This window comes from Egretta garzetta, unplaced genomic scaffold (assembly GCF_000687185.1).
Source record: "Egretta garzetta isolate BGI_Z169 unplaced genomic scaffold, ASM68718v1 scaffold775, whole genome shotgun sequence".
In the NCBI taxonomy this organism is placed as follows: domain Eukaryota; kingdom Metazoa; phylum Chordata; class Aves; order Pelecaniformes; family Ardeidae; genus Egretta; species Egretta garzetta.
In genome coordinates this window covers 2,064-15,507 of record NW_009259754.1, presented here as the reverse complement: position 1 = coordinate 15,507, position 13,444 = coordinate 2,064, and the positions used below count along the sequence as shown (strand labels likewise).

The following is a 13,444-nucleotide window of genomic DNA, read 5'->3' as shown; positions in this document are numbered from 1 at the left end:
AGAAGGAGAGAGTGAAGTCTGCAAACGTGACACTTGTCAGTGCTCACCGTGATTTGCTACCTGCTGTTTCTGCTTCAGGGCGATGTGCTCCTGACAGTTCAAAGCAAACAGCACATGCACAGCTCTTACGATTCACATTGTTATGAATGCATAGTAACTGCAAGAGTTGTGCCCTTAAATTCAGGAGGATCTTCAGAAGAGGAAGGCTAGCAAAGCTGTAATGAGTTTTAAGCAGGATCCAGGCAGTTCTCTCCAGGTAGAGCCCTGATCTGGGAAACGTACCAGGTCATGTGCAATCTCAGAGTGCGTATTGGCTGGTTGGTTACTGGGTAAATGCAGATTTTAACTCCCTGAAAGCCGCTCGGCGGTGTTTCCTTTCCTCCTCTTCCCTCTTCCGCTCATCCTGCTCAGCTTTTATCTCTGCTTCAAACTTACTGGCTGAAGAGAGGGCTTGAACCTTTACAAGAGAGAAAATAAAAGAGCATCAAGCCTTGCATCAGAGGGAGAGCCAGAGCCTGAACTACTCCCAGATGAGCAACACAGAACTGTTTGCCGCACCTCTCAGTACCTGCTGGGAAGCTCTGTAAGGATGGGTCAAGTATTAATTACACTGCAATGCTTGGGTATTTACACCCAATACCTGTTAGCTCGCTTGACTTTAACATCAATAAAAGAAAGGTCATTTACTAATATGTGACCAAAACAATGCCGTCAGCACTGGGTCACATACATTCTTTCTGTAAGCAGGCAGCATAGCATAACTTGTGAGTATACAGTGGGAAAAACTACTGCAGAAAACCGTTCTGAATCACAGCCAAATCTGAGAACATCATACTACACCACAGATAATCTGCAGATCAAAGAGGCATTGTTTATTTGCTGGCTATTTTTCCAGCTTTCATCTCAGTACATCTGCTGTGCAATAGCTGTGCTATGCTCTTGGGAAAAAACTTATATAAACAAGCAGGATTATTTTCTCTCCAAGAAAGCTTTCAAAAAGGGTGCTTTGTCAGCTTCAAATGGTGCAAAGCTCTTTCTGCCAACCCCAGGACCCTGCAGAACAATTTTGATTCAAAAGGTTACAGAAAGCTGCTTGAAAAAGATGCCTGAAATCCTATACTTGAAAATACTCCATTCACCACTGAACTCCAAGTGTTCAGGTTAAGGGAGGTTTTGCAAAATGGGAAACGCAATCCCACTAGTTTCCAGGACACTTCTGTCTTTAAAAGCCGTCAGCCAGCTAGCCCCATAGAGCTCCCAGCCACAGGGATGCAGGTCAGCCAGTCAGCTCTACCAGGGTAAGACCCACAGCAGAGACAGTGAATTAAGTCATTCTAGTGTTGACTAATCTGCAGAGGGAGGCCGTAGCTGGAGTCCAACATAAAGTTTGAAGGGAAAAGCTATGGCAGAGGTTTTAGGAGGGGGGCATGAAATACACACCCTTTTAGCTAGGGAGAAATCTGACAGTATCATCTATTGAAAAGCAAGCAAGGTCAGTGTTTCAATTAAGGCCCACGTACAGAGCTTTTTCATGTTCCTCTGTGCCGCACCATACCTTAGCTTCAAAGAAGTTCTTGGCTCCTTTGACTCCCTCAATGGAGACATCTATCTCCGAGAGCTTCGCAAGAGTCAACAGGCCGCTGTCCTCCTCAAGTTCCCCAGCTGCAGCTTTATGGAAAAGCAGCAGGAACTGGCAAGACAGAGAGGAAACATTCAAGTTCTTCACTGAGGCTCAAACAACTTAAAATGCAAACAGTGCAGACATTTACCTGGAGGGGGCTGTAATTCACATTTTTGAGGAAAGGAAACCAGGTCTATATAAATGAAGTGGCACCATGCAACTTTTGCTCCAGTACCCTGGCTCTGGTACACAGCCCTGTTGGACTAAGAGGTAGAAATCTCATAGGAAGAAGGTTTTCTGGAGAGCAGAGTCCTGGTAAAGCACAGCTCCTACTGAGCGTTTGCTGCTACATGACCAGAGGGAGGAGGCCACCTCTCCACCTGCCTAGTACAACCATATGGTGGGCTCAGATACATCCCTGTATGTCCCCACACCCTAATGGTGCATTCCCGTGCTCCCCACCAGCTTCCCCAGTGCTCTGGGGGCTCAGATCACATCCCATGACAACAAAAGCAGGGCAAAGACAGCCCTGGCTCACAGCTGAGCCCCAGGCTCCCTGGACCAAGACACCAGTGCATTCCTGTTGAGAGAACAACAGCCCAGTTGTGTGCACTTGAAAGGAATCTGGGGACTGCCTGGCTGCTACCAACCCTGCCTTCTGTCCTTTCCAAGCTCTATGGTTCACACAGTATGGGAGGGGAAAACAAAATAAAGGTCAAATGCACGAGGAGAACAGAACATAAATAAGTTCAACTGGTCCCTTGTCTAAGGCATGGGAAAAGTGACTTAAATCAACCCTTGGAGCTATGCCTCAGCCCGTTTCAGGGAACCCCAGCTGGTTTCGCCAAGGTGAGCAAAGCCTATGTATTCCTGTTGTGTGCATTAAATAACATATAGGAGAGCTTCTCCAAGACCTATCAGAGGTCAGGTCAGAGGCATGCCCTTGTGACAGAGCAACTTGAACAAGTGTCCACAGAGCAACTGGTTTTGAAACCTTTGTCTTGCACTGGAGCATAGACATTTAACAAATCCAGGGTCACTACAGCAGAGTGCATGTTGGCAAGTGAATTGCAAAAGGAAACAAACAAAAGAGCCAGATTGCCCTCCAGGAAAGCATACATTTTTACTGAAGGCAAAAGACCTGCCTGCTTAAAAACAAAGACCTCTACACCACCTTCAACCAGCTAACTGAACTCCAGGTTAAGATGGGGGTGCTCTATGCATAATTTGAGAGGTCCTGTAACTCCCTGCTGTTCTTGGCCACCCCAGGAAGTGTCTCAGAGACAGGGACATGTCACTCAGGTACAAAAGGAACACAAGCAACAAAGCTTCACCACTGCACCACTTCAGTCCCAGGCAGAGGGCTGCAAATACCACATAGGGTTGCCCTGAAATCCATTTGCACGGGAACATCAAATATCTCTTAAGTGCTGTGTTCCTCAGGCTGCTTGGAACTTTGCTCCTTCCTACAGAGAGCCCAAGCTGTCCCGGAGGAGGGCAGCAGAGTCCCAGCATTGCACTGAGCCAGCCCCTAATGCACTCCCCTGCTTCAAGTTGCTCACAGAAGCTGGTGGAAATGCAAGAGTTAGGGAAGGCCTCCCATGGGGAAGGGTGTGGAGATGACGACAGCGCTGGCTGCTCTCTCGCAGAGGCAGTGTCACCAGGCATGGCTTCATGCAACGGCCTCATAACCAGTGTGTGCTCAGCACAGAGCAGCCAGAAAGCAGGCTGTGCTTGGGGAGGGAACACATAAGAAATTTAATGATGCTCTGCTGAATGGGCAGAACATCCTGCTCAGAAAGAAATCAAATCCTCCGAAAGATACCCCCTCCCTCTACTCAGATCCACTAGGCTTGGGCTAGTTACTCTCCTCCTCCACCACGAGGCACTGAGAGCTGGCAGCCAGGCTGGCATTAGTCATAGTTCCTTCTCACCATTTCTGCTCCACCCTGTGAGTCCCACTTCCTGGCATCGGAAAAGGGCAGCAGAGGCAGCACAATCCTGAGGCCTGGTACAGCTGTCGCCTGAGGAGGGACTGGAAACACCCAGTCATGAGTACAAGTGTGCATGAATCATCCTGAAACTAGGGGATGGGGCAACAATCCTCCCATGGAGTATCAGCTGCCGTGGCCAGGAAGCTGAGCTCAAGGAAGCCAGGAACTGAGCCACCAGCTGGGGCAGATGCAGCATAATGTCAGCCCTGAGGACCCAGCAAGGCAGACCACGGGGCATCATGCTGGTTTCCACATGAGCTCAGGAGCAACCCTTCCTCATGCAAGCACACCAGCCTGCAGCCCACCTCACCAGTTTCTTGCCCTCAAGGTGTCAGTCCCAACTAACTAGAGAACACCAGGAATCTGCGTTCAGTTTCCCAATGAGGTCCCATTCCCAGCCCATCTCACACCCTTGCTGGGCCCAGGACACATAACATGCAGATAAGCTTCAGGGAAATGTCAACTGAGAAGCAAAAGTGAATAATGTTGGTACTTCTTAAAACCCTGCTCTCAAGGAGGACATGACACACACTTTCCACCCCACTAACCACATACAAGATGTATCTGCTCTCACATCCTTCATGATCCAAGACCTACCTAGAGTGCCAGGTCTCAGAGCGATGCTGCAGTTACGCAGCCCCACCGGGCACTGTGCTGGCCTCAGGGATGCAAGGGAAGGTACAGGACTGACTGGCAACCACAGCCTTGCAGCAGCTTGCCAGAAAAACAATGCCACCCAAGGCTGTGGTATGCACTAACCCTGCTAACAAACATGATGTGGGTCAGCATTTAAGCTGGTGCACACATGGGGGACAGTGGGTGGATTTTTGTGGGTTCTAAATAGCAACTACAATTAGACATTATTATTATTTTAGCAATTAACTCTGTTTTCCTGTGGTAATGACAGAACTAGACAGTCAACAGTGGGGTTTTTTCCCCCCATCGTATGTAATCTTTTTAAGCCTAAATTTCTTTGCTTGAGTCACAAAGGGACTCTTTTGCAGTTACTTGTTGATGTATTGATGGATGCTCAAAGGTCAACGGTAGAAGGCAGCTTTCCTAACAGGGCCAGCAGTTCAACAGTCAGAGCCACACAAGCCTGCTTTCCAGGCGACAGTTTACATGGGGAGGATGTGACAGTATTCAAAGCAGCAACAAAAAGGGACCTATTGCACGGTCCCTACCAATTCCCTGGCCAGGCCACAAGAAGCATGTCTTCAGGCAGGCACGTCAGGACTCTATATATTCTCCAGAGAGGTAGAGCCCTCCAGTGCTCGAGTTACCCCCTGCTGAGTTCAGACACTCATTAAACCAGGGTTTCTCCTTGTTATCAGAGTGCCCCGAGTCAGCTTCGTCACCCACCACATGCTTGCTCATCACCACAAACGGGAAGCAGAGTGGGGCAGGGCTGCAGGATGGTTCAGGCCTCCTCACCCACCGGGAAACCCTCCTCCCTGCCAGTCCTCTGCTGGAACACAGCAGCTGGACACAACGCATCTGCAACAAGGCAAGAAGCGTCCTGCTCCTCTCTACCATGGGAAGCTTTGGGTACACGCCAAAGCTGCTGTGTAATTTGTCCCCAGAGCTCTGCCAGTGATGCTCCTTCATTCCAACCCATGTGCCACTCAAGCTTGCATTTTCTTGACCATTGTTTTGCATCTGGCAAGAAGCTATGAAACAGCACCAGCTGCCACACACTGCCTGCCAAGGATTGTCAGCACAGGCAGCCCGTGTCAGCTGACAGCGGCCATGCAGGGGGCTGTGCTCCAAACAGGTGGCAGCAGAAGAGGAGCTGCTCTGCCACTTGTGCCATACCACTGGTGCCAGGACACCACGGCATCTTCCAGAAGATAAAGGCACTTCTCTTTCACAGGAGAGAGCCCCTGCAGACAGCCCAGAGGCTGTCCCCAGCTCTTCGAGCAGGGTGAAGGGTGGCCCAGGGGGCAAGCAGAGAGAGCTCCTCCAGCCCACACAGTGATTTGGCAATCACAGTCTGACCTGGGCCCAAGGGCACAGAGCTCTTCCTGCTCTGCTGGATTCTTTGCTACTCCAGGTTCACCTCTGACTGGGCACATCTCCTTCCCTGCCCAGAAGAGCTACCAGCTTAGGGCTTTGCTTTTGCTTAGGCTCTCACTTCCCAGATTTGCTTGTCTTTACCCCTTTCTATGGGCCAGGCCCTGTAACCCAATGGTCCTTGGTCTCTGTCTTTTACTGCTGCCCTCTTGCAGCAAAAGAAATGTAACAGAACCCTTAGGGGAAGAATACAGGGGGAGATGGTGTGACAAGCCAGCACAGAGAGATGGTGCAGCAGCTCTGCGAGCTGCCAGTCACCCCTCACACCCCAACCAGTCCAGCTGGTCACGGACCCTGGCTGCTCATCCTCCCTCCGAGGCATTGCCAAAGGTCCCAGCACTTCCAAGATGGAGAACTTTATGTCCTGAGCTGTGGATAGCTCTGCACCTCATTTCCACAACCAAACCCCCACCCTGCAAGAAGCATGGGGTGAGAGTACATACACCCTTTGCAGAGAGAAAGGAGCTTGGCTGCTCAGGGCCCATTGCAGGTGTCCCCTGGGGTAGGAGGAAGCAGGACAGCAGCACAGCCCTCACAACCGATGCAGGACACAAGCAGCGCTGGCCCTCCTGCTCTCTAAGGGGCTGTTGGTTAATTCAGAAAGCCACAGTGTGACATATGCTTCTGACTGAGACAGCATCAAAGCCTGGGGAGGAGATGATGCAACAGCAGGTTTTGATATTTGCACTCCCCCTTCCTGCTTGAGTTTAGGACCCCTGAGTGCATGCAGGTCACTGCTCAAATTCCTTCTCTTCCTCCACCCAGCAGCAGATCCTGGCCTGCCCACACTTCAGTACCGAAATGCTGCATCACCACATTTATTCCGTGCTGCAGGGAGGTGACCACCCCTCACAAAGCTTGCTGCAGCTGGTCACTGTGTAATGCAGAGAAGGACCCAATACAAACTGAAAGAGGAAACCTCCTGCACCCCGTGAGACCAGCTGCTCCAAGCAGAGCCCTTCCTGAAATGAGGCCTGAGCCACTGTATTGCAGCAGCCCAGCAATGAGACTTTGTGACTGAAGTGACATGCCACCCCCAGCTACAGCAGGAAGCAATGTCAGCACTCCTAGGCAGCTGCAGCAGGGCTCAAATGTGCAGAGAGGTTGGAGACCTTTGACATCAGGTACCATTATTGCCACGTGGAGATGGATGCTGACAGTGGTCCACACCTCGAGTTCCCCAAGGCATGGGGAAGCTCACCTGTTTCTCCACTGCACCCCTCAGCTGGAGAAACATGTACGGGACAGTGCTACCTACAGCTGAGGTACAGGGCCTGGCCACCTCCTCCCTCCACCCTGCAGCCACATCCCTGTCTGCTCCCACAGCCATCCTCACCTCACGGAAGCTGAGCTTCCCATCAAAGTCTTCATCCACCTCCTTGATCATATTCTTCAGCCCCAGGTGGGTCTGTGGGGCTCCCAGCTTTTCCATCATCAGCTTCAGCTCCATGAGGTCAATGTACCCATCCCGTCCTGAGTCGTACCTGCAGGGTGCAAAGGGCAGGTGGGTCACCCTCATCACCCCCCATCATCTTCCCAGAAGAGGAACCGTGCAAATGGATAAAGTCACAGGGTGTTTCAAAGCTTGGGGGAGAGGGGAAGCTGCACAACACAGCCAGTGCTGAGATATATTAAGCTCGGGGAAGTAGTGGGCAGCTTTCAGAGCTGTCTCAGAGAAGTGCTCAGGGGAGCTCAGACCAAACCACCCACACAGAAAGAGCATGGAGGAACTAAGCTTATCTCAGTGGGATTTCCATCTCACTCACTTGTGTGTCCAGCACAAATGTTACTTATACAGTTTATACCATGCACCAGCACAGTGCGGCAAAGGCATGCCAGAGCCAGGTGCTGCCAGGTCTCCTGCTCATTTAGAGGAGAAACAGGGAGCAGAGACCAACCAAGACCTCCCAGCAGAAAGCAGCTATCTTTCTTTGTAAGCAAAACACACCCCCTCTAGCTGTTAAGATCTTTCTCAAATAGTTTTGTACTACACAAGCACCATGCTTCAGGGCAGCTGTTTATTCAGTGTCCCCAGGCAGAGCAGAAAGGCAGTCCTGGGGGAGCACAGCAATCCTAGCTGGTGCTGATGGCTGCACCAGGGGGCCAGGCTGGCAGAGGAAACTAGTGCCCACCTCTAGGAGCAAGACTGGAGTGCAACCACACTCCCAATGGAGCACAAAGGAGGACAAGGACTCTCTGCAGGAGGAGAGAGCACCTGTGCAAGGGGCAGAGTGCTTTAGGGATGGGGAGGCAGTGATCTGCCATGCTCAGCCTGGAAACGTGCACCGATTCCTCCCCTGACATCCGCTGTGGGTACACGTAAAGCATCCCGCCCACACAGTAACCAGTGCTTCACACCCACCACTGCCATCACTGGGTTTCAAAGTCCAAAGGCTAGAGGGACAGGCACTCTGCTATCAGACAGCCCATCAACAGCCGTCCGTCATCCTGGTCCTGCCATCGGGAGCTGGTCAAATCCTCCCACCCACCCTCTTTCATTAACTGTTAGCTCTTTTCCAAAGAAGTGAGGGCTATAGCCGTCCCAGACCCAGACCTGCACAGTTGTGGTTACCCTGGAACAAAGCCCTTTCCAGCTGAGAAACCTCACAGCCGCAGAGGAAGCTGTGGCAGAGGAAGGCACAGACAAAGCTGCTGGCCCTGAGCTGCCCACAGGCATGGGCAGCACAAGGCAGGGCTGCAGCCAAAAGAGCTCTGCCCCTGCCTTCACAGGCATGGGCACAGGGTGCTTTTCCCCAAAACTGAGGCAGCCTCCACAGCTTCCCAGAGTCCCACCACCTCTACAACCATCTTTTATATTCTCTGTGCCTCTGTTTTCTAGAGTCCCAAGCCCAAGAGCCCCCAAATGACAGAGACACGGCCACCAGGCTGGCGTGCAGCCCCTGCTACCAATCTGCCTGCACGCTCTGCACCCAGCAAACCCACCAGGCCAGACAGCTTTCTGGAAAAGTAGGAAAGAAACCTCCGTCAGAGCAGAAACCAGGTCACAGACCCGAGACATCACAGTGACAAAAGGCAGCGGGTTCATCACAGCAAGGAAGGCGTCAGTTAATTAAGGCACATGTTCACAACATTACCCAGCCCAGCTCCGAGACACACTCTCAAGACCTCACAGAAGCATAGTAAGTGCAATATTTAATTGTCAATTTGTTTTTCCCTTAAGTTTGGGAGAAAGGGTGTGGAGCCATTCCTCTGGAGTGAGGCAGTTGGAGAGGTAGTACCTTTGATCAGATAAAGCAACAAAGTATATAATGGCAGAGAGAACTTGGGATTGGGGCGGGGGGGAGGTTGGCCCCAGCAACTCACACTGCCCTTTGGCTGGGTGCAAAAGCAAGATGACACTGAGTTCTCCACCAACGGTTGCCCATCCAGGGTCAGGACACTGCCTGGACCCTCTCAGAAGCATTGGGTAATGGAGATAAAGGCAGAAGGAATGCACAAGCCCAGCCCACACCTCCCATGCTCATCTCACCCTTCTGCTAGAGACGCTACCTACAGGCAAACACCAGCCCTCAAAGCCTGCCCTGGCACTGAGCCCGGGGACAATCCCTGCAGAGAGGCAGCACAAAGCCAGGATTGTGAGAAATGGGGTCTTGCCAGCAGCAGGGCCTCGGTGGCAGAGCAGCACACTGTACCAGCCTCACAATGGGTATTGAGCGCACCGGGCCAGGGTACAGCTGACATAGAGATGCATCCTGAAATCAGGTTACCAGTCCCCTGCAAGCTGGGCACAGCTAGACAGAGGGACACTGAAGCCCCCAGACACTCAGTGCTAACCCCACAAACAGCAGCACCCTGCAAACTGCTGCATTCCCTCCCCACCCCCCTTGCCTCCTAAAACGGCATGAGTATTTTAGGACCTGGGTACAGCCACTTGGCTGCCACGGAGCAGCACAGACAGACTATTTAGGGAGAGTTGTATTTATAGGGCATGAGAGACAGTGCAATTCATTCCCCACTGCCCCCACACACACGCACAGGCACTCAGTGCAACAGGGCATGGCACGGGCTGCACCTTGTTGGTCAGCCAATGCTCCCAGCACACCTCAGTCCTACCAAAAATCCCACTGTCTACCTTTTGGGAGCTCCCCAAACTCTACTATCTGATTTTTGGGAATTCCTTTTCAGGCCAGGGCTCCAGCCAGCCCCCAATACTGCTCACACCCACTTTGCTGCCTGCAGAGCGGCCCTGTCCCAGTGACAGCCACTGGTCAGCCCTCACATGCAGAGCTGGAGGAGGGCACCAGGACAAGTTTGGTCCCTAAACACATCCCAGGGAGCTGTCCCATCCTGTACTCCAGGAGTGGCACAGTACAAGTACACAGCACTCTGGTTCCTTGCCAGCCCTCCCATCACCCACTGTCCTGCTGTGACACCGGAACTCTGCTTCCTTTGGGCTCAAAGCTCCTGAGGCCATGAGCCAAGCTTCATCCTGGTGACACGCAGGCATTATGGACAGACAGGCTCTCGCGCCAACGGGCAAAGACATCTCATGTTGCAGGCAGGCAACTCCAGCAGCAAGTCAGTGCCACAGCCATGGCAGGGCCCCCCCTGCGACAGCTGGGATACCATAGGCAGCTACAAGCACCATGGCCGGAGCAATAAGGCTTCGCAGTGCCGCCACAGCGTTCCTGGCAGCAGATGAGACACAGGCAGCGGCTGCCAAAATCTGCTGTAACAAGGATGCGCCCAGATTCCCACGCTGGCTTGCTTCCACATGGGCTGCAGAAGTGCTGGGGGAGGAAAGCAGGAACAGAAACTGGGGGGGAAAGGAGGGAATACTCACTGAACAGACTTGCTTAAGAGCAAGAAGTGTGTTATGCACAATTACTGCCCAAGTACAATCATTGTACTGGTGTTACACAGCATAGCTGGGGGGTTACACCGCAGAAGAAAGAGGGATCAGGAAGGGAAGGGAAAGGAGATGCTGAGGACCGCATCACCTGTACCAACTCTGCAGCTCATCCCAGCTGCCTGAAAAGACACCAAGGGGGGGAAAAAAAAAAAAAAAAAAAAAAAAAAGATAGTTGAATAAGAAATCCCAAATCCTGAAGGATCAAAGAGCAGTTTCTAAACATTCAGGCTTCTTGAGAAAAGCTGGAAAGAAAACCTGCCCTCCCTGTACATGTTTGCTGTACCTGAGCTTACTCCACGTGCTACAGGCAACTGTACTTTGATCTGCAGTTCCTGCATGCTTCAATGGCCTAATACAGGCTTTCAAATAAAGCAGCCGGAGTAATGGTGCTAAAGTACTAATAATCTCTTAAATATTTCAAAATCCTTTCTAAGTAGTACTTCATTCCCTCTGAGCATTGCGTTTCACCTTAACAGAGAGGGAAGTGCTGATCTCTTTTCCCCAGTATCCAGTGATAGGATGTGTGGGAATGGTTCAAAGCTGCAACAGGGGAGGATCAGAGAGGACATAAGGAAGCATTTCTTTACCAAGAGGATGGTCAGACACTAGAACAGGCAGTGTTTAAGGGGCTTTTGGGCAATACCCTTAACATGCTTTAACTTTTTGGTCAGCCCTGAAGTGGTCAGGCAGTTGGACTAAATGATGGTTATAGGTCCTGTTGCCAAGAGCTGTGGAAACAATTTCACCATACCGGGGTGGGGAGAAGAACAGGCTCCTTGGCCGCATGCAGCTCTGTCCTCCCCAGCCCAGGCAGCAGGAGCTCTCCTGCTTTTGGAGGGACATGAGGGTGAGATGAAAGCCTCCTCCAGCAAGATGTCCTCTGAGATGCTGGGCAACACCCTGAGGCACCAAAGCCTGCATGACCTCCCTGACCACTGGGACTCGAGACAGCTGGTCACAGACCAGAGACAGCCAGTCACACCAGGAGCACAGCAGCCCTGGAGTGAGCAGGTCTGCTGCAGCACATCAGACACGTCCCTCAGTATAACAGCACCCAGCAAAGGACTCCCAAGTGGCTCCTTGAGGACAAGGAGACATCACAGCCTCTCCCACCAGCCAGGCACAAGGCACTTCCAAAACGTGTAGGCAACACATGAAATTCTGTAAATACAAAAGCAATAGCAAGGCTGGAATTTCTCCACTCCCTTGCACCCCACAGATGAAGCTGGTGGCTGTTTTCCTCCCCCATATACCCTTTGGAAAGGTCACTCCCGCCAGGCACAGCCTCACAGCTCCTGAGGGTTCGCTCACAAGACTTGGGGAAGGGAGGTTATCATGGTTACCACAGTCCTCACACATTGTCAGAATAGGCAGCTAATTAGGTCACATTAAAATTAGCCTGAGCTGCAGACTTCCTGGTCCCTCTGCCAAAAAAAATACCCACCCTGAAAGCTGCCTGCACCCAACAGTCCCCACATGCTCCTGCACAGCCCCAGCACCCCCAGCAGATATCTGCACCCCACCTTTGGGGGAATTGGGCCGAAATGGGGGGATGCTGCCAAGAGGAGGAAGTGAGCCCAACTGTGGCAGCAGGAGCAAGGAGCATCATTTGTGCTTTAGAAGGATGCTCCCAGCACAGCTGGCAGTACACAGCGCCTGGATGGAGCATTGATTTGATGAAGTCCCATATTCAGATGAGCCCTTTGCTTCTACCCTGGCACAGGGCGGTCACAGCCATCAGCTGTACCGTGGGACACCCTGACAGACACCAGAGCAGCTGCTATCACCAGCAACTCCCTCTTCCTGACTGGAACACCCTGACCCAGCCCACACCATGCCCAGGTCCCACAGGCTCAAGTTTAGTCCAAATTACAGATTTACAAGTCCCACTAAACTGATAAAAAATAATTATGGATGGGAAGTCTCATACTGGAAAGCTGGCATCCCATGGCAGTGCGAAGATACATTCCTGTCTTTCAAAGGCTTACAATTTTACCATTAGTAAGAAAAACCCTGGGTTGTGGTGGCCAGGGCCAATAAGCCATACGGAGAATAAAAACCTTAATCACATTAACTCAAGCTCTGACTGGCAGGAATTAAGAGGAGTATTTCCTCTCCTCATGGAGCACGTGGTCTCGGCCAATACTTGAAACAGGTCGCTGGCAGCAGATGGAGCAAACAACCAGGTGCCTGTAACAGAGTGAAAACCAGGACGGGGTTTTCTGTCTGTCTGTCCAGGAGCACAGGAGAGCACTCAGCCTAGCTTCTTCCCCTTTTGCACAGCTGGCCGACGCTCAGCTGCGATAGTCCGTCCTCACAGGGCACACAATGTTATCCAGCTACATTGACCAGCTGATTAGCATTCAACTGCAAAGCCTAGGTTCTCCCACTTACAAGGCCAGCGTTTAATGAGCTCATTGTTGAAAAATTCGGCTGCAATTCAGCTCTTCCACTTTTTATTTCCCGAACCACTGTTGTTCCTTTCCTTACCCCGGTTGAGGCAGTGCCGCTGCCTGCTCCGGGCCCTCACCCGCAGCGTTTCGGCCCCGCAGCTGCCAGCAGTTGTCCTCCTGCCCCCACACCACCACGCCTCAGCCCTCTGCGGGCGCAGCCCGAGCGCGAAACCGCGGAGAAATGCGAACATCTCGCCAAGAGCAGGCAGCCTCTCTCCAGACGTGCCCCCGGGGAAAAGCGCTGGGAGGGCTCTGCGGAGGGAAGGCAGAGCCCCGAATCCAACGGCAGAGCCCGCGGCTCCGGGACAGGCAAGCCCGCAGCCCGCTCCTGTCCCCGGTGCCTCCCCCCGCGCCGCGAACCCCCGCTCCCGCCCCACTCACAGGCGGAACATGCGCTCCATGTCCTTGATCTGCCGGCGGGCGCAACCCC

The 13,444-nt window shown here is 52.3% G+C and overlaps 1 protein-coding gene across 3 annotated transcripts in view; it reads right to left on the bottom strand.

The window, feature by feature from the left end:
• The window catches only part of EFHD1 (EF-hand domain family member D1), a 15,461-nt gene extending 2,023 nt beyond the window's left edge, over nt 1–13,438 (bottom strand). For 2 of the 3 annotated variants that reach the window (XM_035894993.1, XM_035894992.1), the window contains exons 1-4: nt 13,396–13,438; nt 7,025–7,172; nt 1,556–1,690; nt 283–457 (exon numbers count right to left, since the gene is read on the bottom strand). In XM_035894993.1, the coding sequence (XP_035750886.1) occupies nt 323–457; nt 1,556–1,690; nt 7,025–7,172; nt 13,396–13,415 (438 nt within the window). In that variant the 5' untranslated portion in view covers nt 13,416–13,438 and the 3' untranslated portion in view covers nt 283–322. Of the gene's footprint in view, nt 1–14; nt 458–1,555; nt 1,691–7,024; nt 7,173–13,395 lie in introns of those variants that run through there. The other variant, XM_009639510.2, reaches the window with a different exon arrangement.
• Between the last annotated feature and the right edge of the window lie 6 nt (nt 13,439–13,444).